Source organism: Ursus arctos, unplaced genomic scaffold, assembly GCF_023065955.2.
Source record: "Ursus arctos isolate Adak ecotype North America unplaced genomic scaffold, UrsArc2.0 scaffold_3, whole genome shotgun sequence".
Taxonomy (NCBI): Eukaryota; Metazoa; Chordata; class Mammalia; order Carnivora; family Ursidae; genus Ursus; species Ursus arctos.
Window position 1 is genome coordinate 80957962 of NW_026622985.1, and position 26823 is coordinate 80984784.

The 26823-nt window shown below is 45.3% G+C and overlaps 2 protein-coding genes across 8 annotated transcripts in view; one reads left to right on the forward strand and one right to left on the reverse strand.

Annotated features, from left to right (window-relative positions):
* The first annotated feature begins 3340 nt into the window (after positions 1–3340).
* The window catches only part of MEST (mesoderm specific transcript), a 63030-nt gene continuing 39547 nt past the window's right edge, over positions 3341–26823 (forward strand). For 2 of the 4 annotated variants that reach the window (XM_026511192.4, XM_026511215.4), the window contains exons 1-12: positions 8751–9000; positions 12209–12363; positions 14024–14103; positions 14476–14553; positions 14677–14813; positions 14984–15042; positions 16142–16182; positions 16715–16785; positions 17037–17138; positions 17676–17752; positions 19710–19773; positions 24766–24839. In XM_026511192.4, the coding sequence (XP_026366977.1) occupies positions 8975–9000; positions 12209–12363; positions 14024–14103; positions 14476–14553; positions 14677–14813; positions 14984–15042; positions 16142–16182; positions 16715–16785; positions 17037–17138; positions 17676–17752; positions 19710–19773; positions 24766–24839 (964 nt within the window). In that variant the 5' untranslated portion in view covers positions 8751–8974. Of the gene's footprint in view, positions 3435–8707; positions 9001–12208; positions 12364–14023; positions 14104–14475; positions 14554–14676; positions 14814–14983; positions 15043–16141; positions 16183–16714; positions 16786–17036; positions 17139–17675; positions 17753–19709; positions 19774–20675; positions 21963–24765; positions 24840–26823 lie in introns of those variants that run through there. The other 2 variants (XM_026511199.4, XM_026511207.4) reach the window with 2 other exon arrangements.
* Positions 21874–26823, reverse strand: part of COPG2 (COPI coat complex subunit gamma 2) — a 112651-nt gene continuing 107701 nt past the window's right edge. For 2 of the 4 annotated variants that reach the window (XM_026511173.4, XM_048212810.2), the window contains exons 21-24: positions 24177–24274; positions 23285–23423; positions 22937–23035; positions 21874–22474 (exon numbers count right to left, since the gene is read on the reverse strand). In XM_026511173.4, the coding sequence (XP_026366958.2) occupies positions 22344–22474; positions 22937–23035; positions 23285–23423; positions 24177–24274 (467 nt within the window). In that variant the 3' untranslated portion in view covers positions 21874–22343. Of the gene's footprint in view, positions 23036–23284; positions 23424–24176; positions 24275–26823 lie in introns of all 4 variants that reach the window. The other 2 variants (XM_026511163.3, XM_026511180.4) reach the window with 1 other exon arrangement.

The following is a 26823-nucleotide window of genomic DNA, read 5'->3' on the forward strand; positions in this document are numbered from 1 at the left end:
GTTCCTCTGTTTAATGTTTAACTTTTTCTTCTGTATATGTCTCATTAGTTATTCCCATCAGAATAGTGGCCCTCATTTCACTGGTCCAGAGTGAACTACCCACAGAAAGTTTCTTTACTCTGTTTATTGAAGAACGGGAGGAACATAAATATGTTTTGCCTACGTATAAAGTTAATGGCCTGTGGTAAAGAATGTAGACTTCTAAGCAGCCTTCCATGTCGTTTGGCTTAGGAAACACTGGGTTAGTGTGCTCGACACCTGGCATGGGTTTGGAGGAAAGAGGTGGGCCTTAGTGGGCAGTGCCTGCCAAGCTGGACGACGGCCTCTGTTGCCTAGCCCTCCTTTCTTGCTCAGGGCACACATCAGCAAGTCTGTGCCCAACTGTCTCTCCTCTACTAAGGAGGGACTGAAGCCTGGGGGATGGGAATGTGCTTTTCCCTCATGGAGTGGCGATTATCCTAGTTGGACTTCCAGGTGGGGTTGGAACCTCCTTTGAGGACAGGGCCACACCGTCATAAGCTTCACTCACCTTTCTTCCTCCTGCATACTCTCATGTCAACTTGGAGAAAGTCTTGTTTTGCCCAGTGATAAAGGCCCCATCCCTGTGCCAGCGGTGAAAGAATGCTCAGAACAGCAAGGAAACTTCAAATATTAGAGATTCGGAGAGACAGAACCTTCAGTAGTAAAAGATTTGCTGGCAAATGTTTCTGCAGAAGCTGGGTGGTGTTGCTCCAGTTCTAGCATCTTGGACCTTCCTCAGTCATGGGATCTCTGGGCGCCATCTTGTTTCCCTGCCCCTCTTCCCTATTCCCTGGCAGGTACTTGCCCCCTGCCCCTCTGAGAATGCCCTTGGACTTCTGTTCACAGTTGTATTATTCATTCATCACTTTGTTATCAGTTTATGTGCTTATCTGTACCACTGGATTGGGAACTATTGAAGATCTTAACAACAACAGTAATAGCAGTTCCAATAATATAGTACTTCCTATGTGCCTGCTACTCTTTGAAGTGCTATATAAATATTAACTCGTTTAGACCTCAGGCATCCCACACAGTATTTTGGTATGCTCATCGCCAGCAACTTTTTTTTTTTTTAAGAGGGAGTGGAGGGGGAGAGAGAATATTTTTTTTAATTATTTTTGAGAGAGAGAGAGGAAGAGGGGCAGAGAGAGAGAGAGAGAGAATTTTAAGCAGGCTTCACCCCCAGGGTGGAGCCTGATGGGGGGCTTGATCTTACAACCCTGAGATCATGACCTGAGCTGAAATCAAGAGTTGGACGCTTAACAGACTGAGCCATCCAGGCGCCCCTCCAGCAATTTCTTGAGCATTCTGATGGTGACTCTTTTAATTTAGATCTCTCCTCCCCCACTTATCCAGAAAGGGTTTTGAAAAAATGTACTTTTTATTGGTTTACAATACAAAAATATTCATAGCATACATATAATAGAACAGATTATACAGAATAACAGCAGGATTGTTTTATTTCACCTGACATCAAGGGTATTTATTTGGCCTTCTATACCATTAGTTTAAATTAGAACAATCTGTTTCCATCCACTAGTGTAGAATAGTTGTGTGTTTTCCCTTTAAAAAATAAATTAACTCAGTAAGCATTAATAATTTTTAAAAAGTAGGGGCTTGAACTCCTAGGGCTTGAACTCACAACCCTGAGATCAAGACCTGAGCTGAGATCACAAGTTGGATGCTTAACTGAATGAGCCACCCAGGCACCCAGTTCCACAAACTTTTGGATGAGTAGCTGGGTTCAAATCCCGGCTCCACAAATTACCAGCTCAGCAACCTTGGGTAAGCTCCTTCATCTTTTGAAGCCTCAGTTTTCTCATTGGTAAAATGAGGACGATAATAATTCTTTTTATATGTTAGAATTAAATAATATGACATATATAAGGAGTTTAGCACAGTCTGGCACATGGTGTGTTTTATTCATTCTTATTATTATAAAGTGCTAGGTTGGCACAAGGGAGTCAGAAATGAACAAGGTGCTGTCCCTGTCCTCAAGGAGCTCAGTGATGTGGTAGGAGAGACAAGACAGATATGCTAGTATCATCACAATACAGTGTGATAAGAGCAACTGTTGAAGTGTGTGCAAGGGACACAGATATCACAAAGGAGAGAGTGATTGTTCTGTGGGATGTTTTCAGGAAAGGCTTGCAAGTGGATGTGACGACTAAGTTGAGTTTTGAGGAATGACTTTTTTAGGTAGCGAAGTGGGGAAGAATATATTTGGTAGGGGGAAAGAACATGTGTGCATGGAGAACGTAGAGAAAGGAAACCCACACTGTTTGGGAGGAAGTACAATTAGTAATGTTTGGTTAGATTATGAAGTCTTGGGTGGGACAGGTGGAAATGGTAAGAGAGAAGATTCTAGAGGAAGGGCCGGTGTTTTGCATGTCAAACTAAAGAGTTTGAATTTAGCCTTGGCAATAGGGAGGCAAGAAAGAGTTTTAAGAAAAATCACTGGCAGGTGTGTGAATGATGAATTAGAAAGATGTGACGGTGGAGACCTGGAAACCAATTAGAAGGCAGTAGTCCAGGTGAGCGATACTGAGACCTGAATAAGGACAAACAGTAGTGGGAACAGAGGAGAGCCAGACGAATTCAAGAGACACTTGGTAGGTAAAATGAAAAGGAGGGGGAAGGAAGGAATTTGCTGGCATCTATACCCAAAGCTGCCAGGCTCTTTAGCCTCATTCCATTATGTCACAGGTATTGGTGATTGTGTGTGGGAGACTGGAGTAGATGGTAGTGTCATTAACCAAGATAGAGAATATAGAAGGAAACACAGGTTCTCGGGAGTACGTTCGTAGTGTGGGAAGGAGGACATGGAGAAAGGCTATTGAATTTAACTTAGCCCTTGTTGAGTATTAGATGTGTGTGCGCATCCATGTGAAGATGAGCACAAGGCAGGCGAAAATATGCATCTAGAGTTTGGGGTAGAGGACAGGGCTGGAGATGTAGACTGGGGAGCCTTTAGGGAGTTAAGAGTGGTTAGGTTCTATGAATGGGTGAGATATAGAAGGCTCACCAAAGATCTCTACACAGTTAATAACTACCCAAATATCAGTCCTTTGGCCTTCAGTTTATCACATAAAAGATGAGGCCCTATAAAATTTTATTCTCATTTATCCAATCCATTAGATTCTTCTCAAAGGCACAGCCTGCCATTTCATACCCTTTGCAATAGGTGGCGCTGACGCCCGGCAGGGAGAAGGCCGCTGCACAGGTTGGGTTGGGGGCGACGGGCGGGTGCACGGAGGTGGCGACGCTCTAGCCCAGAGCCGGGTATTCGGTGGCTTGGTCGGGTCTTCCCTGGGGACTGGGGGTAAGGCCCAGAACCTCTGGCCGCAGGAAGCGCATGCGCAACCGTTTCCCCCAAACATGGAGTCTTGTAGCCCAGGTCTTACCTGAATCAGGTAAGAGACGGGCGGGGGAGAAGTGACCCTCCACCCTCACCCTCCCAGGCCACCCGAAGAGTGGGTATGGCTACACTTGGGTATGTGGATAGTGTGCGTGGAGCACACGCCCACCCTGGGGACCAGGCTTTGAGTGACAATGGCCCAGGAGGGCGTGAGGTTATGCTGGGGCGTGCAGGACCACGCTGGGGTTCGTGGGTGGCTGCACGAGGTGTGCGCGCCACACGGCCACGTGGGCGAGGTCCTCGGTCGTCATCTCCCAGAACCTCGGGGTCGGCCGAGAACACAAAAGTCCCCTAACCCTCGCCCTCGGCGTGACTCCCCTTGCAACGTCAGTCGGCTTGACCGCCCCACCGCCCCTCCAGGGAACCGGGACTCGAGTTCCTGGGAGGCTGCGCCTCCCACTCCGGGACAGCCGTAGTGGTCGTGGTCGGGAATGTGGCAGCCACAGGGGCCTGGGCGAGTGTGGGGTGCGGGGACGCGGCCACACGGCGCAGGGAGGGTAGTTTGCCCTGGGAGTTGGAGCCACTCGCGGGGCGGGGTCAGGCAAGTGTGGTAGTAACGGGACTCGGGAGGCAGCGCCGCAGGAGTAGCGTGGGTGGGGGCACTGGAGGGCACCGTGGGGGAGGACAGCTGAAGAAGGTGTGAGGTGATGATAGCAATCGAGGAAAAGCGAAACACCTGCTTCGGGGTTGACTCATCCAGGCTGGGGGAATAATCTGTGGAAAGGAGTTAAAAAAAAAAAAAAAAGTGAGTTGTGTACCGTAGTCTTCTCTTCCCCAGGCAGCTAGGAAATTGCTTGTCTGTCTGAAAGAAAGTAGCTGTTTTCCTTAGAGGACTGTGGTGAGCGTCAGATGAGGTAATATATGTGAAAGGCAAAGAGCTATAAAAATGCAAGAGACAATTTTATTTCGAATCCTTCAACCTATTTATCTTATCTGTGTGAGTGTGTAAGATGTACTCTAGGTATGGACCAGTGGGATAGGGCCAGGTGTGGGGTTATGGGATGTGCCCAGTAACGCAGAGGGTGTGTCAAGATACTTTAGGGGGGTCCAGTGACACTGTAGTCTATAGGAACAGCTCTCTGTCACTTAGGTTCATTTTATCTGGTTAACAGATTATTCAGCTTTTGCTGCTCTACCACACATCTTTTGAGCTCTTTGCAGCCAAAGACTTTTACCCAAAAATGAGCCTGAAGAGGAAAACACCAGTCACTTTGGGGATATGTTGATTACATTTGGCTGACAGGGAGGTTTATGTGATTGTATTGATGATTTCAATTTGTGTTGCCCTTGGCATGAAACATCATGTTGTACGAAGAGTTGTGCGCTGAGGAACACCCAGGGAAAGACCTAGTTCTGGATCTGACCCTTCAGTAGAGGGGTCACGCTGGCCAAGTTCCAATTCCTCTCTGATCCTTAGTTTCTGTCAGATGGGAAAAAAACCTTTAAGGTCATTCCTGCGTTCTTCCAGAGCTTGAATACCTGCCACAGGGTTACCCAGCCCCTAGTGACGGGGAACTTGTCACGTCCCAAAATGGCTGAGCCACTCAGTCTCTCCAGACAGACCTGACTGTTGGAAAATTCTTTATGTTGAATCGACATCTGTTTCTCTACAATTTGCACTCATTGGAGCCATACAGAATAAAATGTCTAATGCTGCTTCCACAAATATTTGAGGACTGCTAACACATTTCCTTCTTCCACTTACTCCACAAGGCTTCTTTTCTTCCAACTAAACATGCCCGGTTATTTTAAACAGGGAGGCAGTGTGGGGTAGTGGAAAGAACGCTTTGGAGCCAGACACATCTGTGTTCAGTTCCCAGTCCTTTACATACTAACACTCAGTGCTCTGAGCTGCTGTATCTTCCTCTGCAAAATGTGGATGAAGATAATCCTCTCGCTGAGTTATTGTAAGGATTAGGGATAAATTGGTGAAGATCCGCGCTTAAAATATGAGAGCAGTTATACCTTCAGTGACATAATTTGCAATGCATTTTAGGTGATCTGAACAAATTCCTGTTTATGTGTCTCTTAAATTGCTTTGTAAAGCAGAATAAAATACTTTCTGTGAAGTCTGACTAGCAAAATAGAGGAGGATTAATTTATTCCCGGTGCTTCTCTAATGACGTTCTGCAGTCTACAATGGCATTTTTGGAGCCATATCACGTTGACTCACTGTCACCTAAAGCCTTAAGTGTCTAACACGTGCAGCTGTTCAACCAAATTTCTCCCATGTCGAACTTCTTCCATTTATTGGAATCGATAATTATAGATGACTCTTCGAAGTGGCAGTTCCAGTTCTGTCTCATTGTCTTCTAAATATCCTTGTGCTTGTCATACGACGAGTCTCAGACCGGGGTTAGAAAAATATGATTATTGAACGTATGGTACCAGCCCCGCTGATCTCATACCGCTGTTGTACAATGAACGCTGAGCTTTCGACACTAATTTTTGCACAAATCCAAGGTCTTGTTATGTGGGACCATCTTAGAATTGGAATGTGACAGGAGTGTCTGATAAGCCGCTGGTTGAGGGAATGCACTGCATGGGATGTCGGTGGAGTGTGGTGTCTGTATCCAAGAACTGAAAGAGTGTACTGAGAGCGAGCCGGAGGCAGACTTTGGATTTATGTATGGTTACATGTTTTCTCAGGCGCTTGGGCTATTTTATACCTTGGGCTAGATTCTCCCTGGTGGAGGAAGCTTCTTTCTGGAAATAAGGCAGGCACATTTAGGAAATTCATTAACCCTTTGGCGCCTGGGGCATTATTGCTAGCATTTTCTCCCTCGACTTTGGAGAGCAAATTCCCGGCTTTAGCGAAGCCGACCTCTCATAGTATCCTCTGCATTGTTCAGACTCCTTTGCCTCTGCACGGGAGGGTCTTCCGAACGGGAATGTTTTCTTCGCCTACGCAAGTTCCGGGTTTGAAGTCCTCAACCCTCGATGACTCCTTCTCCAAGGAAGTTTTTCCTAGCCACTCTGTTCTCTCGAGCACCGGACTTAAAATTCCCGTTGTCTCCATGAGCTTCCTTGGTCCCCTCTCCACCCCTCCCCCCAGCAGTTTCTCCTATCTGCCCACTTGTTCTGTGGCTTTCAGAGTAAGATCCTTTGTGAGTGCTCAGTCCATTAAATACAAAAGTGCCTTCATCTTGGGTGCTGGTGCTCCTGGTGTGGTGAGAATGAAAGTGTGGAATCCATAGGACTCATTGGTTCCATTGACAACAAATACGAAAAGAAAATAATGCAAAGGTTGTTATTGTTGTCTTAATTAAAATGGGAAGACCTTTACTCCATTGAGAGGACTGATTTAAATTTTGCTAAGTAATTAATTCAGTCCTTAATAGGTAATCCTCTACTGTTAAAGGGAGTAACTTATATTTTGGTAAGTAACCAATTAAGTCCATAAAGGGTTTGCATCCATCTGTGGCTTCTCATTTTCTTTAGGACAAATTCCAAACTCCTTAGGATGAAATACTCATCTGTAGCCTAATTTTTTGCCTGTTGGCTCCCGACCCAGAGGACTTGCAGTTTCCCCAAAGGTTGTGCAGTCCTGTGCCTCCGGTGCTTTGCAAATGCCGTCCCCTCTGGTTGGAATGCTCTTTGTCTCTCCGGTAAACGTCTATTCATCATTCAAGACAACCCTCCCCCCTCCCCTTAATTACTTCCTCCCCTGTGCGCCCTCAAATTCTTGTACTTATTCATGCAGTATTTATTAGGGGTCTGCTTTGTGGCTGGCACTGTGGCGGACTCTGGGGATACAAAAGGTGAATAATACTTGGGCTCGGCCTTTGAGGGCCTTACATGTCAGGGGGAGGGGGCCAACCTGTCACAGAATGTTGCCAGGAAATTAAAGGGAAAATTTAAGCAGCGTCAGTTCTTGTCCGTCTTCCCCACCGGATGGTCAGCATCTTGTTCTGGGGCAGGGGCCATTTCTCATTCATCTTTGTATCCCCGGCTCTCAGCTCATTGTAGGTGCTTAAAAAAAGCGTTCGTTTCATGACCCTGTTCATCGGACACCAGAAGTGTACCCTGGATTGCGCCACACGTTTTGATGACAGCTCACAAGTGGTGGTTTCTCCTATGTCTGGTTGGTGGCCCTTACCTCCCAGTGCAATGTTAGGTGCTGGGCGGCCTTGGGTGGGCTCGGCTGGACTAGCCTTTTGCGATTTGTGCTTGTCTGCGCTCTGGGCTGCGGAATGGCCCGGGCTGGCGGGCGTGAGTGGAAGGAGAGGCCTGCAGCGCCCCCGCTGGAGGGAGCCGGCACTGCTTGGGCTGCCTGGCTCACTCGCATCCCGCGCGCGCGTTCGTCAGAGTTTAAGTTTATGGCCAGAAAATGAACGTAGACACTGTGATTCTCTACACTTTTCTTTTCAAAGGCATAATGTATGCCTTTTAAAGGATTATAGATGAAGAAGAAAATTCCTTCCCTCTTTCCTGTACCGCTGGGGCCCTTGCATTGTGATTCAATCATACATCTAAAAAAGGGGGAGTTTAAGTCTCATAATTGTGAAGATCATTCTTTCTGGCGCGGTACGGGCCCTTTGCTGGGAGCTGGTGCCTCGAGAGGGCTGCGGCGGGCCTCTGGCATGCGGGCCACGTAGTGCTGCTGCAAAGGAAACGTGCCTGGAGCCGTGGCCATGGCCGTGGTTGAGAGAGAGAACCCAGACTTTCCCCCCCAAGTTTTGCCCTTCTTGCTGCCTAGCCACTGTCGCCCGAATCAGCCGATGAGATTGGTAATAGTCCCAGCAGAGGTTATCATTCCCTACCTATTTGGCTGTGTACTTGCTGGTTACCCATAGTTAGGGACCTAGAAGGTGTTGGGCACTACCGCTGCTTTGGACTGGTAGTAGCGTAGTTCAGAACCCATGCCTCGGGCGTGGTGCAGACCGAGAGGAGGTACCACAGTTGGCTGCCCTGAGCCCCACTGCACCTGAGGTCGCGTGGCCACCTCTGGGGTTGGGGGGACTGTGGGTGGTGGTCTACAGTTGGGGGTGTATGTTGGGATTTCGGGATCTGTGGTCTTTTCCTGCAGCGTTAACTCAGCAGAGGAGGATTTCTGCTGCAGAACCTGGAGCTGGGGGGGGGGGGGGCTGTGAGGGAGCAGCGGGGTGCTGGCGGGGGTCGACAACCCTAAAGGTGCCCCCTAGAGGAGCTGCTGTGAGAAGGATGCTCCATCCCTGCTGCGGCGGCAGGGCTGCGGGGAGGGGCCGCGGGGAGGGGCGGTGGCTGTGGCGGGAGGGGCACTGCGGTGCCGGTGGGCGGGCCAGGGGCGGGGCACGGGTGGGCTCTAAAAGTCGGTGCCCACTCGCTCGGCACTGCCGCGGCAACCAGGACATCTCGGCGCTTCCTCTGCGGCAGCCGCACCTCGCGCATTGCCGCAGCGCACGCCCCGGTGGCTGTTCGCTGCTTGCCGCGGCCAGCGCCACCCTCGCAGGCTTCAGGCTGTGCCCGGCTGCCAGCCGGCCTGCCCTGCTGCGGGCGCTGCGGTGCGCAGTGCTCCAAACCGGTGTGCCGGGCGGCATGGGATAAGACGCGGCCATGGTACGCCGAGATCGCCTCCGCAGGTGGGTGCACGCGGCAGGCGCGAGGGGGTGTGGCTGGCTCAAAGCCGCCGTCCTGGAGAGGGTGCAGGTTAGCTGGTGGGGACTCTGCGTGTCCGTGCCAGGGCTGCCGGACCGGGACTCCCGCAATGGAGGGAAAACCCCCACCCGGGGTGGGGGGTGGTGACGCACCTGCCTGCTCTCTGAGCCCTATCTGCCTACTTGGGAGGGGATGTCACTCCTGCACGCAGTAGAATATTGAGCTGGATATCTCCCAGATTTGGTAATTCTGTACCGTGGTATCGCTCTGATGCGATTTAGGATTTTTAGACCCCAACGTCGCCGTGGCGCAATTTAGGATTTTTAGACCCTGGTGTCACCCTGGCGCGACTTAGGATTTCTAGACCGCGGCTTCGCCCTGGAGCGACTTACGGTTTCTAGACCGCGGCGTTGCCCTAGTGCAATTAAGGATTTTTAGACCCCGTCTTCGCCCTGGCACAATTTGGGATTTTTAGACCTCGGCATTGCCCTGGCGCGATTTAGGATTTCTAGACCTTGTTATCGCTCAGGTGCGATTTAGGATATTTAGACCCGGCATCGTTCAGGCATGATTTAGAATTTCTAGATCCCGGTGACGCCTTGGCGTGATTTAGGATTTTTAGACCCCGGCATTTCCCTGGCGTGATTTTGAATTTCTAGACCCCCGCATCATCTTGGCATGATTTAGAATTTCGAGACCCTGGTATTGCTGTGGCGCAATTTAGGATTTCTAGACCCCGGTATCGCTGTGGTGCGGTTTAGGATTTGAAGACCCTGGTATTGCTGTCGTGTGAGTTACTGCATAGGTGTGACTAGAACTTGCAGTTCCATATCACCGAGGCGTAAGTATTTTTCAGATTTCTGTAATGAGAAGCTAAGTGAGAATGATGATGTGATCAAACTGTCATAATCTTACACATGAATTGTTTGCACTGGTTTACAAAGTAGTTCCCAGCCTGGCCGCGATGCTGGAAGGTGGCAGGTTTGGTGGTATTAAATGTATTTTTTCCTCTTTACAAGATGAAGAAATCAAGGCTCGGAAGGGTTGATTAATTTCCAGAAGGTTTGTTACTTGGGTTTGCTGAATTTATACTCTTGACTTGTGGCTCATCAAGTAATGGAGATTTTGGGCAAAAAATGATTAATTCCTTTTGGCTACTGACTGCCAGATTGCTTCCGTACTAAAAATCCTAAAATGTCGTTAGGGGCATTTTTACCGAGTAATTAAACCAGAAAACGGCTTCTTGAAAGGTTGCCTCTTTTCTTTCTTGGAGTGAAAGAGAAGGAAGGTATAGAGGGTGGGGGTGTCCAGGAGTAGAAAATGCACAGTCGTTGGCCCCGTGGCTCCTCCCCCTGTCTCCCTCCCTCAACTCCCCTCCACCCCACCCCCCTCTACCTTCCTCCGCCCCCCCCATCCCCCCCATCCCCTCCCTTGCAGGGAGCCTTCTGCTGGCTCCTCTAGTAGCCCCTCCCTGGCTCTCTGCTGAGTCATTGCAGATATTTGTCCGCTGGAACCCCTGAATGAATGAGATGAGAAGCGGGGCGGGGGTGTGTGTGTGTGTGGGGGGGCAGAGTGATGAAATGTGAACGTGCAAATGCAGGAGCTGAAGTACGCGACAGATGATAGCTAATGATATCCAAGCCTGATACTTTTTGTCATTTTTCAAGTAGATAGATACTGGGATGTAGCCTGCTACTGTTGTGGGGTAAAAATGGTGATATAATGATGTTTGGGGGCATTTTTGGGGTTATCATTTATAATATTAACTTGAAAGATGCAGCCAAATCATTGGGTCTGTTTTCTGGACAGCTACTTTGGAGAAAGGGGGAAAAAAAAAGACTGCCCTAGTGATGCCAAAAAATAGAGGCGCTGCTCAGAGTCTTTAAGGCATGTGGTTATTTGGGCACTGTGGGACCACAGCCTTACTTGTTTTAGAGTTAAAAAAAAAAAAAAGTATTTTGTCAGCTGGATTAGTTTGTGATGGATGGGCATTGTGGCCAGATTACAGGCAAGATGGTGGAAGGGTGTGTATACACACAGCCATCTCTAGCAGGGCTTTAACAATTCATTTCCCTAATTTATAGCTCTATTTTCTTGACAACTCTTATTTTCGTTTTAGAAGGTATTTCCATTCTGGTTATTTTAGAGAACTTACATTCTACTGATAATTCTTTTCCTGGTGACTATTAGCAGTCGTAAACTAGAAACGGAGGGAATGGTCTCTAATTCCTGTTTATTAGTACTCCTCATTGTGAATAGACTGACTTGGACCTTTGAAGTCCTGGGCATGAGAATGTTGGGTATGCAAACCAGTGCTTTCCTTCCAAAGACAAAAGCAATTTTCAGATGTTGGGTATGCCCCATTTTTTTTGAGGGGTGTGCAGGGTGGGGGTAGCAATCCTAAGAAATTAAATGCGTGGGAGCTACCTCAAGAGTCTAAGAAAAGCAGGAATATAATCTGCTGCCCTGAGCTCTCAAGAGATTAGATATTGTGGGTCACGACAAAGCTGCTTATGGTGAAATACACAGTGTACCTCGCTTCTTACTTTCACAGACTGTTTACCTGGAGCAGTTTCTCAGCACAGATCCAGGGGGTAGTACCCAGTGGGGCTTCACTGGGGTCTGAGAGTTGATAAATATTAAAAAATCAAGAACAGCTCTCTGCTTAAGGACATGTGATGCTTTTTTAAACATTAGTAAAAAATGACACACATATATGTCTCTATCTATTTAACATTTTACTGGTGGGGGCTGGTGGGTGGGTGGTAGAGCTTTTAGAATAAATATGAAGGAAATCATCTTTTTCTAGGGAAGCTTTGATAAAAGCTAATGAAAAGGTGCACAATACTTACCTTCCTTTTACTTTACATAAAAACCTCTTCAGGTTTTAGGAAAAGCATAGTGGGGGGGGAGGGAGCCGAGGGATTAAAGTGGGAAGGGGGGGAAGATTACATATTAAAATAATATTTTTTTTTCCTTAAAATTAGAATGGTGAACAGATATGGCGATTGCATAGCAGGGAGAGGTGTGCTTACATTCTTCTTGGTAAACTTTCTGCCATGGTTCATACGGAGGGCAAGGTAGTCACTGCATGATACAGAAATTTCCCACCCCATCTTACCAATTTGGGGCTTGTCAAAGCACATACAGCATCATCGGACTGCTTACCCCAGGTCTCTGATTCTCTTACAGGATGAGGGAGTGGTGGGTTCAGGTGGGGCTATTGGCTGTGCCCCTGCTGGCGGCCTATCTGCATATCCCCCCTCCCCAGCTTTCTCCTGCTCTTCACTCGTGGAAGTCGTCAGGCAAATTTTTCACCTACAAGGGACTGCGCATCTTCTACCAAGGTAAGAAAGGACTGTTGGAGACCCTGCCTGTGTAATAGGTTCCATGGGTCCCACTGAGGTCCTCATTTTGTGTCTATTGGTCTCTGTTTCCCCTTAGGGAGGGAGGGGGAAAAATCCCTTTTTCTGTGTAGTGTGCTTGAAGGAATGGGTTAATTCCCCTCAATAACTCCATAGCAGGGAAACTCAAAGAAAACTGTTGGGGGAGGATGGGTGGGGGCTATGGAATTGAGATTCCGATTTCTGTAGAACTGACTTCTCAGTATCATTTTTCTTCATTGCCTCATTTGTATTGATAGATACCAATTTCCTCTTTTGAGCGCCCCTAGTGTTCAGAAGATAGCCCTACCACTGGTTCTGTTTCCCCTCCATCCCTAATTTCATTTTATTGTTTTCTATAAAGATTATTTGTTATATGTGTAACTAAATGTGATTCAAGCCTTATACCTCTGTACAGATTAATGTGGTAGTGATAATTATTATGACTGCTGCTTATCAAGCAATTATCATATGCTAGTCACTGAATTATGTTTTCAACCTTTGTTATTATCCTTAAGATTAAATATCTTTACAACAGTACTTGGAGATGGGTGCCATTAACCCCGTTTAATAGGTAAAGAAACTGAAACGAGATTGGAAAAGATACCTTTTGGGCGGGGGTCAAGAGCAATAACGAAAAATGTTTGTCATAAACCGTTTTTCATTATTGCTCCTGACCTCCTCTCATTTGCTATTCAACTAAGTAAGTATATACTTTTCTTGATACTGGTCATTTAGTTTCTAGTTTTTCAGTGTTTTAAATAGTTAATGTTGAAGGGAGATCTTCATGTATATGTTTATTTTTTTCTATATATTTTCAAATTATACTACTTGTAAATGGAACGATTTTATTTGCATGGATTCTCAAGAGTAAGTGTATTTTCAGATTGCTTCTAATGAAATTATTTTTGCAAACCTTATCAGATCTCATGCCACTGGCAGGATGTATAAATGTGTTACTTTTAATCTAACACTTTGAGCAAGGCATTTTACTGTTTAAAATTTGGCTAATTTAAAAGATGTATCTGCATTAAAAAAATGTTCGTGGCCATATTGATTAATCCTTTTTTATACTTGTTAGAATTGTTAATAGTTTGAGCATTATGTTTTCGATATTTGATTGGCTCTTCCCCAGGGGAAATAAAAAGTGCTGGACAAACAGGATAAACTATGGTGTCCTCCAGGTTGAGGAAGAGTTGCTATATTTTAGAAAATTTTTGTGAGGCCCTTAATGATAAGGTACAAAGAATCTGCAGTGTTTAGCTTGTGACTGTATACTTCTGTTCAAGTGTACTTTTGACTGTGAAAAACAATTTACATATTGATAATACAGAATGAAGAAATGGAGAAATACTTTAAAAAAATCTAGGTGAAATGAAGCAAACTGCCTTCCAGTATTTTCATATAGAGTGTGCTATTTACAAGTTTTTAATATACAAAAGAAAAGAGTCAGATGCCTGTTTTTATATAAAGCAGTAAGCTTCCTGTTTAAAAAGGAATTTGTTATTTTTATTTCATTAATTTAGGCAGGGTTTCTCGTCCTTTATACCAGGTTACTTAGATGTGAATATTCAAGGTTACTTTCCTAGGCCATTGGCCTAACTGACTCTGCCCTTCCTCCCAGACTCTGTGGGTGTGGTTGGAAGTCCCGAGATCGTGGTGCTTCTGCATGGCTTTCCGACATCCAGCTATGATTGGTACAAGGTATGAAATCAGATTTCTAGATCTTACTGTGTCTTTAAAAATCCAGAATCAAGGATTTTGTTGTCAGCACTGGAAAGTTCTTACGTATTTGAATTGCCTAATAAAATAGGATTAAGTGTAGACCTGTTTCTCATTTACTGTAAGAAGAGTTAAAACTCTGGTGATCTGGGAAGGATCATTGCCAAGTTAAAAACTGCTGGAGTTTCCCTCCGTGGAGATAGGAGTCAACCAAGAGGATCGTCTGTGGCCTGTGGTAGTTGCATGAGATTTTCCCTTTATCGAAGTCTGTCTGTTAAGCCAAGATAGGAATGAAATTCCTGTGCCGTAGGGCGCAGGATCACAAAAGCCAGATCATCTCTTTCTTTCTTCTAGATTTGGGAAGGTCTGACCCTGAGGTTTCATCGAGTGATCGCCCTTGATTTCTTGGGCTTTGGCTTCAGTGACAAACCAGTAAGCAGCATCTAGAGGGGACCAGTGTTGGGTGGGGTAGGGGTGGACGAGGACAGAGGGTCAGGCTGGCGGACAGATCTGCACTCACGACTTCCCTGTATATCTGGGCTGTCTTCTCCTCAGAGGCCACACCACTACTCCATCTTCGAGCAGGCCAGCATTGTGGAGGCACTTTTGCGGCACCTGGGGCTCCAGAACCGCCGGATCAACCTTTTGTCTCACGATTACGGAGATATCGTTGCTCAGGAGCTGCTCTATAGGTCAGCGAGGTCATAGAGTTCTGTACTATGCACAGGTCTCACTGGTTTAAGATGCTGGGAAAAGTAAATTGTTCCTGGGTTCTTTCTAGCCCTTTTCCCTCTTGGGAGTTTGTCTTCAGCTGCTGGATCGGTGTATGTGCACTCAGATGTGTTTCCCTCACCTGTTCTAGGTTCAAGCAGAATCGATCTGGTCGGCTTACCATAAAGAGTCTCTGTCTGTCAAATGGAGGTAATTGCCGTGGTGGTGGGTGGAAGGTGAGGTGTAGCCTCGAAGGGCCACAGGTAGATATCACCTCGACATCTGAATGGTAATCTGCTGAGACTGCAGGCAGACACGATGAAACCAGAGGCCCTTGACCTTTTTGTGCCATGAACTACTTTGGTGGTGTGACGAGATTTATTGACCCTTTCTCAGAATGTTTTTAAATACAGAATAAAATGAATAGGATTATAAAAGAAACGGATGATATCAACATACAGTTCATAAAGAGCTGTGTTATAGTACTAAGTGCTTCTTTGTAAAAGCATCACGTAGCGAGGTCTCTGGGTAGGTCTGGTGAGCACCGTGCTCGGGAGGGAGGCGCGCAGGTGACATCTTGCACTGTCTGCAGCGACCGCACTGGGTTGTACGAACAATGGTGCTGAAGCCACAGGTGCTTCTGATGCTCCTGTGGTTTGTTGCAGAAACTGAACTGCTGGCAGTGCCAGTTTTCGGGTAGAAATTAGTGAACGTCTGATTAGACCTTTTGGAGGGGTTTCTTTTTCTTTGTGTGCCATGAAGCGTAGCTTGTAAATCTTTGCATAATCCACATAACCCCTGAATACCATAAGGGCAGACTGGGACAGGAATCTGTCCCTTTATCAGCAATGCTCAGGGCTTTCTCCCATTGACTCTGGAGAAAAATGGAAAAGGAAAAACTCTCATTCCTCCCACCCTGCCCAGGGACCTACAGTCCCTGAAAAATCGGTGGTTTCTTTTGTAGCCCAAACCATTAACAATACTAGGTGCTCTGAGAGATGGTTGGAAAGGCCAGGGGAGTCGGGGCGTCGTCATCAGCATTACGGATGGTCATGTACCTTATCTTTCCCATTTCTCTACTCTTACGGTGGGGAAAGGAATCCCAGTGGGACAGAATTCGACCTGTTAAACACAGAATTCCTTGGAGAAGTAATTAGATGACAGAACTGAGTTGTATCTGTAATCCTGTTTCTGGCAGTGATGGCCCCAAAGGTGACAGTAAATAGGGAGGACAGTCTCTAATAATGGACTTCTATTTGGCCTAAAGTTATGAGTAAATGACTAACATAAGTCTCTCTTTCTCCTGTAGGTATATTTCCTGAGACTCACCGTCCTCTCCTTCTCCAAAAGGTTTGCTACTCCAGTCACAAAATCTTTAGTTTTTAAGATTTATACCAACATAAATAATGCTGGGACCTGTATAACGGCCACACCTGCTGTAATGGGCCAGAGTTAAAATCCTCTCTTCAGGAATGTACATTAATAAAGTTAGTTTTTTCCTTCTTATGCTGGTAAAGCAGTGGAAGCGGCCCCTAGGTAAAGCCTCGTTCCTGAGAGTAAGAGATCAACAAATGTTTGGAGAAATACAGCTATCTAGAGATTTGTGTCATATGCATGATGTCTGAACAGATCAGACCCTAAAGTTGAATACATCAGTTAGAAGGCTTAGGGATTTAGTGAAGTGTAGAAATGTAATCTTAAAGGGAATTACAAATAGATTTGTCTTCCGTGAGAGAATGGGTGGGCGAAACAAAAAACAGAAAGCTAATAAACATTTCAGTAGAAGGACATTTGACTGAAGTCCTTTTTTAGGTCCTAATGTAAAACTTTTGTCCTGGTTGGTGGTTTTCTTTCTCTAAAATCTTTACTTCTTTACCTACAGCTTCTCAAAGATGGAGGCATGTTGTCACCCATCCTCACGCGATTGATGAACTTTTTTGTATTCTCCCGGGGGTAAGTCATTGTCAAAGATTGACGCACTATAGCCTGGGAACAATGTAGTGAAAAGTTGCCATTGAAATTCAGGGCCAAATCCTAGGGTTTGATACTTTAAAACAAAGATGATGGCCACCTGCCAGGGAAGTAGTAGAAGGAATTCATAAATCAGTTAAGGGTCAGACTGCGTGACCTGTGTGAGGTTCCAGTCATATTTGACATTCTGGATTCTTCTCACATATGTCTTCTGCACTCTCGGGCTCTTTCAGTCTCACCCCAGTCTTTGGGCCCTACACCCGCCCCTCTGAGAGTGAGCTGTGGGACATGTGGGCAGGGATTCGCAACAACGATGGGAACTTAGTTATCGACAGGTAAGAAATAATACTTTGCTTTGGTTTCCAGAGAAGCTCTTTTTTGTGGGGGGGAAGTGGGGAAAGGTAGAGGATTGCTTGTTTTGTTCCTTGCTGGCTTGTTCCCTCCCTCTCTGACCTGTGAGGCAACCAAGAAGTCACGCGCTGTTCTTTTAAGAAGAAAGAAGTTGAGAATAGTGAGCCATCAGCGTAAGCCCCGTGGCACACAAAGGTTAGATAACCAGCTGCCAGTCCTAATGCTAATTCCGTTTCTAACTGGCTGATTGACTTTGGCACATCCTACTCTGGGCTTTTTGTGAATATTAATGCGTCAAACTGTCTAATCATGGTTGTGAAGGGAGCCTAGTACCTCTCAAAAATACGTCTTTCTTTTTCATGTCTTTTCTGTAGCAACAGGGACTGAGAAGGAGTGCTCTCCGCCTTATACAAACAGTGCTCATGAATGAGACTGCAGCAGCTTTCCTTTTAGGAGGCCTTTGTATTCCGCTACCAATAACGATTTCTGGTTCTACTCTTGCTGACTTCTCTGTCCTGTAGTCTCTTACAGTACATCAACCAGAGGAAGAAGTTTAGAAGACGCTGGGTGGGAGCTCTTGCTTCTGTAACTATTCCCAGTAAGTATTTCGGCCTTACATCTTGATAGGACTGAGGGATTATGGGGCTAAAATAATGGCCAGATTCAGCAAATAAAAATACAAGACACCCACCTAAGTTTGAATTTCAGATAAACAACAAATACTTTTTTAGAATAAGAATGTGCTTTGCACTATTTTGATATATTTATACTTAAAAAAATCATAAATGAATGAAATTCAAATTTAACTGGGCATCTTTTATTTAATGTGGCAGCCCTGCTCCGCAAATCTGCAACAGCAGTGACACGCGTTGTAGAGTGAAGTGTCTGAAACAGTGAGACGCTGCTGCAGGGGAGCTGGTGTCACTGTCAGGAGTGGGGGTGTGGCTGGCGTTTGCGCCGCGCAGCGTCCGTGGCTGCCGCGTTACATGCTGAGTGGCTGGGACAGAAGGCGGTTTAGATCAAGAGGCTGTAGGTGGTTTCTGCTCATTTGTCTCTTCAATCATCTTACAGATTTAAAAAGAAAAAAAATCAGTGCAGTGTCTCATACATAGTAGTGCTCCAGAAATTAGTGGTTGATTTAAGATGTCAGCAGTCACTTGTAACTGGAGAGAGACCTAAATAATGACGGTATCCTGGATTTACAGGAAGAGAACGTGGAGAGTGAGGTTTAGTCCTTTTGGTTCAGGGACAGAGGAGCTGGAGGAGGGACTGAGTGTCTGTATACAGCAGAACTGTCCCAAATGGACTGTTGGCTGATTCCCAGAAGTTCCTTATGACCTACTTCTTGAAAGCAGCTAGGTTTTCTAGCATAAATCAGTGGGACTACATCAAACCAAAAAGCTCTGTACAGCAAAAGAAACCAACAAATGGGAAAAATATTTGCAAACCATATTTCTGATGAGGAGTTAATAGGCAAACTATATAAATTCATACACTCAATAGCAAAAAAAACCCAATTAAAAACTGGGCAAAGAACATGAATAGATGTTTCTGCAAAGAAGATATAGGAAAGGCCAACCAGGTATATGAAAAGTTCAACATCACTGGCCCTTGCAAATTAGAACCACAATGAGATATCACCTCACCCCTGTTAGAAAGGCCACCTCACCCCTGTTAGAAAGGCCATCATCAAAAAGACGAGAGATAAGTGTTGGTGTGGATATGGAGGAAAGGGAACCCTTGTGCACTGGTGGTGGGACTGTAAATGGGTATGGCTACAGTGGAAAATAGTATGGAGGATTCTCAAAAAATTAAAAATAGAACCACCATACGATCCAGTGACTCCACTTCTGGGAATATATCCAAAGGAAATGAAAACACTAACTTGAAAAGATGTCTGCACCCCCTTGTTCATAGCAGCATTGTTTATGATAGCCCAGACTGGAAACAGCCTACGTGTCCATCAGTCAATGAATGGACAAAGCAGCTGTGAGATACACATACCACACACACACACTCTCTCTCTCTGCAGTGGAATATTATTCAGCTATAAAAAGGCAGTCTTACCATTTGTGACAATATGGACGGACCCACTAGGCATTATGCTCAGTGAGATAAGTCAGAGAGGAAGACAAATACTGTATGATCTCACTTCTTTGTGGGATCTAAAAAAACCCCCACTAAACTCAGAGGAAAAGAGACTAGGTTTGTGGTTATCAGAGGTGGGGGGAGGTGGAAACTGGAGGAAGGCAGTGAAAATACACAAGCCTGTTCCTGAAGCTCCGAGGGTGTGAGGCACAGCATGACCACCGCGGCCAGCAGGAGAGCGGGGACAGCGGATCCTGAGTTCGCATCACGGGAAGGGTTTGCTAATCATTTCACAATATACATACACCAAATCGTCATGCTGTGTGCTTTAAACTTACACAGAGTGACTATAGGGCAATTATTTCTCAGTAAGACTGGGAAAAAAACCTTTTTTTTTTTTTTTTTTTTTTGAGGGAAGGAGAATAGATGTGAGAGCTTTAGTAATTCATTCCTTTCCTCTTTCCTAGTTCATTTTATCTATGGGCCACTGGATCCCGTCAATCCCTATCCAGAGTTTTTGGAGCTGTACAGGTGAGTCTCCCTCAGGGGTCTTTGTTTTGTTCCTCATGGTGACAGTGGTGAACAGGATAGCCACTGTCTGCCCTCACTGGCTGTTCATCCAGGAAACATTAGAAAAGGATGAACTGGGGAATCTTATTTATTTTCAGAACTGTAAAGATGAAAAATTGTTGTCTTGATTTATGCAGCCTGTTTTCACTGTCATGGTCACTACCTGTTCCCAGGTGTAATAGGTAAGAAAAAGCTATCCTATGAACTAAGGAGTGGAAATAGATCTTAAGAAATGTTTGCTTTAGTCTGATCGTAGAGCTGACTCCACCTCAGCTGTGAGCAGACCACAAGGAGACGGAGGAGAGCGCACTGTGGAGAAGTGCCTTCTCGTCAGTTGTTGTTTTCTCTAGGTTCTTCGAAGGGGTTGGAATATGAAATCTTGACTAGGTCGCATAAGACTGTCCCATACCTTCACGTGGCCTAGCAGAAACAACCCGTAGTACATAGTGTGCATTTAATTTTGAACAAAACGCCCTCCCCCCATCTCCCAGGATTAAGGAAGGTCTTCTGTTATCTTTACTTGGATAGCGAGTTGCTGAGTGGCCCACTTGTTTGATGCCTCATGCTTCTCTACGGAGCCGGAAGTCATCCTGCTTGGGCAGGTGTTACAAAGTGTTGTTATATGTTCAAGTTGTTGTCTGTTGGATTATGAACATTTAAGAACTAGCCTGTTGATGTCATAAATGGAATTGGCAAGTTTATCTGCCTAAGACACAATTCCGAAGTAGAAGGTGAATAAGCTCGTTGTTGGTTCCTTCCAGTGTGGTATGTCCACAAGGGCCTTTACCGGGGCTGCCCACTGGCTTGCATCCGTCCCCTCCCTCCAGCCTCAAGTTCACCTACATGCTGTTCTCTTCCACTAGGAAAACGCTGCCGCGGTCCACAGTGTCGATTCTGGATGACCACATTAGCCACTACCCACAGCTAGAGGACCCCATGGGCTTCTTGAATGCGTATATGGGCTTCATCAACTCCTTCTGAGCTGGAAAGAGTAGCTTCCCTGTATTACCTCCCCTATTCCCTTATCTGTTGTGTATTCCACTTAGGAAGAAATGCCCAAAAGAGGTCCTGGCCACCAAACAAACACTATTCTCTCACAAAAGTCCACCTGACTCACACTGGTGATCAGCATATAGTAAAAAGCCCGCAGACGCTCCGGCTAAGGATGGCCCTAACAGTCCACCTTCCATTCTTCTCACATCTGATTGTACGGACTTGCCTTTGCGCTATTAGGAGCTTCTTAAAAGTCTTAACACTTCTATGGACTTTTCTGAAATATCTAGAAATGCTCATTTCTGGCCCATCCTTGACTGGAGTCCTATAGTAAAGAATGAGGAGAGGGTGTCTCCTTACCTGTGCTTGAATGGCTTTAAGGGCACATGCGTTTTTAAGTTCTCTAAGCAACACAGCTTCAAGTGAGTGAGTCCCCCTTGTCATGACTTGGGATTTCGTTTCATCGGCTGCTTTTAATTGTAAACATTTTGTTAAAATAGGTTTTGGTTTGAATAATGCAGTATTCTAAGTATACTTTAAGACTATGATTTACCTACACGTGTTATATGTATTTTATAAGGATACTAAACCAGCAGATACTCTGGCAGAGTAGTGAACCTTATTAAACAGGTTTAATTTCTGATTACATTGAATTAAATCCAAACTATTTACAGAAGTTCCTACAATTACAGGATGCTAAGGACCAGTAGCATCCGTGCCAGAGATTTACTGTTATCAGCTAATTCTAACAGCGAGTAACAGTCTGACTCTTCATACCTCAGTGCTTCGAGGCATGTCCCTCCCGAGCTGGAGGGGAGGGGATCGTTGTATAGTCCCGGTCACCGTACCGAATGTACAGAGATTCCTTTTCTGACAACTGCTTAACTTCTCACTGGTTGTCTCAGAGAGACTTCCTCTTGGAGCTCAGTCATTCCTGTACTTTAGAGACAGGAAAGTTCCAGAAACTTTAAGAACAAATTCTGAAAGACCTATGAGCAAATGGTGCTGAAATTTTTTTCTAAGCCACAGCTTCACTGTCTTAGTCGAAACAGGAGGATTAAGTGATTATTTTAAATTTTTTTTTATTAGCAACTTCAAGTATAACAACTGAAACTGGAATGTTTATTTTCTATTAATAAAAATGAATTTTGACAAAAGTGGACTCTGGCTTCCCCTCCCCCACCACCCCTCTGGGATAAAAGCTTTCCAACATTGTCAGGAGCTTTCAGACACACATTAAATTAAAGAATATAATGAGGTTAAGCAGCTGGGGTATAGGATAGTATTTGATTTGCAAGATCACCCAAAGCTGTACTATCATACCAAAGTTGACCAAGTGTAATTAAAAAAAAAAAAAAAAAAAATTTACATGCACAAGGACAGATATTTGCTTGATCTGCTGGCTCAGGGCCAAATATTTAATTTGCTTCTCCAAAGACATTAATCTTTAAAAGTATGATTCTGGGAAATTCATGCCACTAGCCTAAAAGCCCACTGACAGTGAAGTGTGCATTGACTTCATCTCACCCAGTAAAAATTTATCCAACAGAAGCTAAGATAACATCTACAGGTGTTCCCTCTTTGCTTCTGACAGTCACCTGCATGGTCACTCCATCTGCTAAGGCCAGCCTGGACCTCACCAATAAGTCATAGCCACCTCTGTACACACCTGAGAGAAAAAAGCAAGGAAAACTAGATTAAGAACTTAAAAACAAGCTCTGAATAATGAAATATATCATGCTCTGCCTGCATTTCCTTTCTATTATTTTAGTTTAGCTTTTCTAGAGATCTGTGTTTATGGTGAGAATTGAATCCTGTGTACAAATTTTAAGTAATCTTTTATATTCCCATGATACCAGGCACATAGAAGGTATCCAGTAGTACTGATCTGGAGTACTCAGAGGCGGGGAATTGGTGGCATTGTATCTGTGGGAGAGACTGAAGGGTTTTAGGCCAAATTTACCTCTTCAAAGAACAGCCTGCAAATAATTAAACAGCTAAGACAAATTATTCACATTGACAGGGCTGCAAACTGTAACCCCTATGATGGGGTAACGGGACGGCAGCAGGGCCTGTGCACATCCCTTCCTATTTTGCAACCAAAGGGGGGAATCTAAGGGAAGTTTCTTACCGGCCAGATAGAGGGAATGGGAATTCTTGTTCTCGGGTACTTTGTCCGACCTCTCACATGGCTGCATGCCCAGAAATGTGATGATGTTGTTGACAGCTTCTGTGTTTGAAGACACGTGCAGTAGTATCAGGAAAGCTCAGCCTAGGGGTCTGCCTCTGTCCCAGCAGGTGCTGAGGAGGGCAGCCACCAGCCTAGAACCTGGTTGACTCAATTAGATGATGAAGACAGGATCCTGGCCTTTTCAGCAAAATGGTTTATGAAATATTTAGAGAAAGGAGAGACTCTGAAATAATAAATATGCCCGTTAGGTTTTATCCTGCAATACACCGATAGCAAAATCGTTCTCACCTTCGAGAGTTTTGGTAGAACTGAGGGCAAAGGTCTCCTCTTTCTCAAAGGTGTCTCCCACCTCTTCCCAGGCAGCAGCAAAATTAGGCTTCAGTACTTTCTGAATGTGGTCTGACACAGTCACCTCAAGATCTTCCAGCTAGCAGGTAACAAGCAGGAGTCAGTAAAGGAAAGTCCTTCAGTACACCACAAGGACAGAAGGGACCCGTTAGAATGGTTTTATCATTCGGTGTTCTATCCTCTGCAGGAGCCTAGGAAAAACTTTACCACCAAAATAGTTTAAGTTCTGTGGTCTACATAAACCTAACGATGTAGGCCTTAGCGAAGGAAAGAAAGGAAACAGGACATCTGGCAGGAGCTGTATTCGGGTCAACACCTCTAACCCTGGGGTATAAAGCAGTCACGCTGCCGTCCCTACCCTTCGAGATCCGGCCAGACAGGGCCTTCCGAACTTCACATGCACTAACAGCCTGATGCCTGGTATGCTTACTTGGCCCTCCATTCTGTAAGGCTTTTCAGTCCATGATGTGGCTACATTAGAAGCAAACTAAACGTACTAAACAATAACAGAAAAAACCCAATACTTCAAATAAAACTCATTGATCTCCATGAAAATCATGTAATTGTTTCATCTCTTAATTATCCCTATTATAAAGACATCAAAAAGTGAGTTTTGTTTTAATCCATCATTAAGTGGTAAATCCCAATTCTCTTGGGCATGACACACTCCTCTTAGAGAGGAGCATCAGTCCAGGTGGTCCTCAGTTGTGATCTTTCGAGAAGAGTAGAAGCCCCTCAGTTCCTGTCAGATGGCGCTAGCAACATGTTCTGTGCAGGCAGAAGTCACCCGGTGGTGCAGGGGTGTTGGAGTGAGCGTGCGGGGGAGACTCACCACGTACTCATCATCATACCCCTCCTCAGCTGGAACCCCGGTGTCAGGGTCGCAGTCCCGGACAGTAAACTTCATGGTGCAGCTAAAGGTGCCTGCAACTGAGGGAGAAAGAGCAGGCGGGCCTGAGTCAGGGCTGGGGCGGGCACAGCGCCTCCGTGAGGGGCGGAAAGCACCGTCGGCTCGCGGCGCTGGGTTCTGTATCACCAAGCAGAACACGTGCGGGCTCTGCTTCCCTCGTAGTAGCTCCCAGAGCAGCCCGCAGGCTGGCCAGCAAGGCAGCCTCACAAGAGGACTTTAAAAACCATTCCCCACCGTGAGTTAGATGTGGGCAACACTGTTTTCGTATTTGTATAAAGAAAGCAGCAGGGGAGAGAACTTTGAGGGCTTTTTGCCCTGCCTGTCAAAAGAGTCTACATGTTGAAAAATGTAAGAACCATTACTTTCAGGAGCTGACAAAGCAAAAAAAAAAAAAAAAACAAAAAATGATATATATATGTGTATATGTATGTATGTATATAGATGGCAAAAAGCACACAGGTCATTAAATTAACACGTCCATCAAGACTCTCTATCAATATTATATCTTTAGATTGTGGACTGACCGTGGGTCCACAGGCCACCAGAATGAATGCTTTATGTCAACTTGCAGCCTACAGGAAGCAGGTCAGTAACGAGGTTCTGGTAGTGTTAGAGTCAGTGTCTTGAAATGGAAAAGCAAGTGAGCCTTATTGTTCGGGGATGACTGGTAGAATAAGAAAGAAATGGAGATTGGGGATACATTTTTGGAAAGGGAAGTCTTCATGAAGATGAGATCTTCTGAACTGTTGGAAGGAGGGGATTAAGTCTGGATGAAGAAAAGGCATTTAGGGTCACGTACAAAACATACTAGAAATTGGGGAGTAAGAGAGTTATTTGGGCAATAGGAAGGACAGGAAAGAACAGGCTCCGAGGTAAAGACCGTATATGACAAGCTGGGTAATGGGACTTTCATCTGCTCAGTCTCAACTTTAAGCTCCCTCCCTCCCTCCTTCCAGCCAAGTATGTGGTAAATGTCAGTATGTGTTGACATTTGACATTAGACATGTAGACATTAGATCTAATGTGTCAGATCCTTAGGTGAAAAGATGACTGAGACATGACTTCTGTCCCCAAGAGCAGACTGTCTAGGAGTTAAATAAGAGTGTGTGTGCGTGCGTGTGCGTGTGTGTGTAAGAGAAGGAGAGAGATCTGCCTGTATACCTGTGACACTATGACTCCATGCCATAGGTTAAGTTTTCATAGGGGGCCATGTGGGAGTGCAGGATTAACAGCGTGGGGAAATCAAAAAATTTGAAAGAATATAACAGTTTGACAGGATCTCAAAGGATGCAAAAGACATTTGCAAGCAGAGGAAGGTACAAAAATAAAAGGAAAGCAGTCAGAAAGGCCACGGGGTTAAGTGGAAATGATAAGAGATACACTAATGCATGGGTGCTGAGGAGAATTTGTTTAGGAACAAATTTGAAATACCTTCTATTTCAAATGAAGGAGACCAGATATTTTCCAACAGGCCCTGGTTTGCTGAGGCAGTCAAGAGATGGGAATATTAGAAATAACTAAAGCCACCGGTGGGAATCCTATGAGGAACAGGTCTGAGTTCAGAGAGCAAATGAATTTAATAGGATACCTTGAAAACAGATGATGGTAGTGGGTTGTCCCATATAGGAAAGAGTGTACCTATTAAGACTACAGAATCTATTTCAGTGCAATAGGGGTTGGTCGAAGAATGATTGTGGTTGAATTAGGGTAGGGTTTTCTGCAGGAGAGCAAAGGAAGAAGGAAGAAGTGGAAGTTAACACAGACCTAGAATGGGTTAGTTGAAGTATTTAGAGAAAGAGGAGAGATACGGGATTACAGTAGGGACAGGGGTTATGATCAAGCAAGAATGAGAGGCAGGATAGATACTGAGTAATGCAGTATTTTATGAATCCCAGTTTGGTTCTGATTAAGCAGGGAGGCTCCAGGCAAATGAGCAAGAGGGATAGGAGACAACTGGGAACGTGGGTAGATCAAAGCCTGGGGCAAACTGGTTGAATTTTATGTATAAGTAAGGACATAAGACACCTAATATATAAGTAAATGACACAGAAACAGATTAAGGAAGCAAACAGGAATAGTATTAAAATGTTTCTGAAACTTTGTGACAAATTTTTAAATGGTTTGGCTGATAGAAGGAGAGGTTACAGGGCATCTAAGGTGAACTGCAGTAAAACCACTGGTAGCAAACTATTGATGTTGCTAGAAAGGATGGCTAACAGTGGATGACGAGGAGAGGGAGTGAGGGGGCCTTTTCATGGCAAAAGAACAATATTGAATCCATTGCCGTAACAAAGATAAGAGCGTCATGAGTGAAGCCAGGCAAATAACCAAAGGGAATACAGGCAGAATGCCCTGGAGACCTACATTAGAATGAGGCTTGTCTTAAGAGGACTGCCTGAAATGAGAGCTAGCTACTGAGGAGACGTGTGTGAAAGAACACAAAATTAGAGAAAAGAGAGATGCTGGAAACGAAGTCAGGAGAGAGATGTGGGAGTTAGGCTGGGGCGCAGGACATGCAGTGTAGCAGATGGCAGAGTGGAAAATTCGGTAGGGAGCTGCCAGGTCTCAA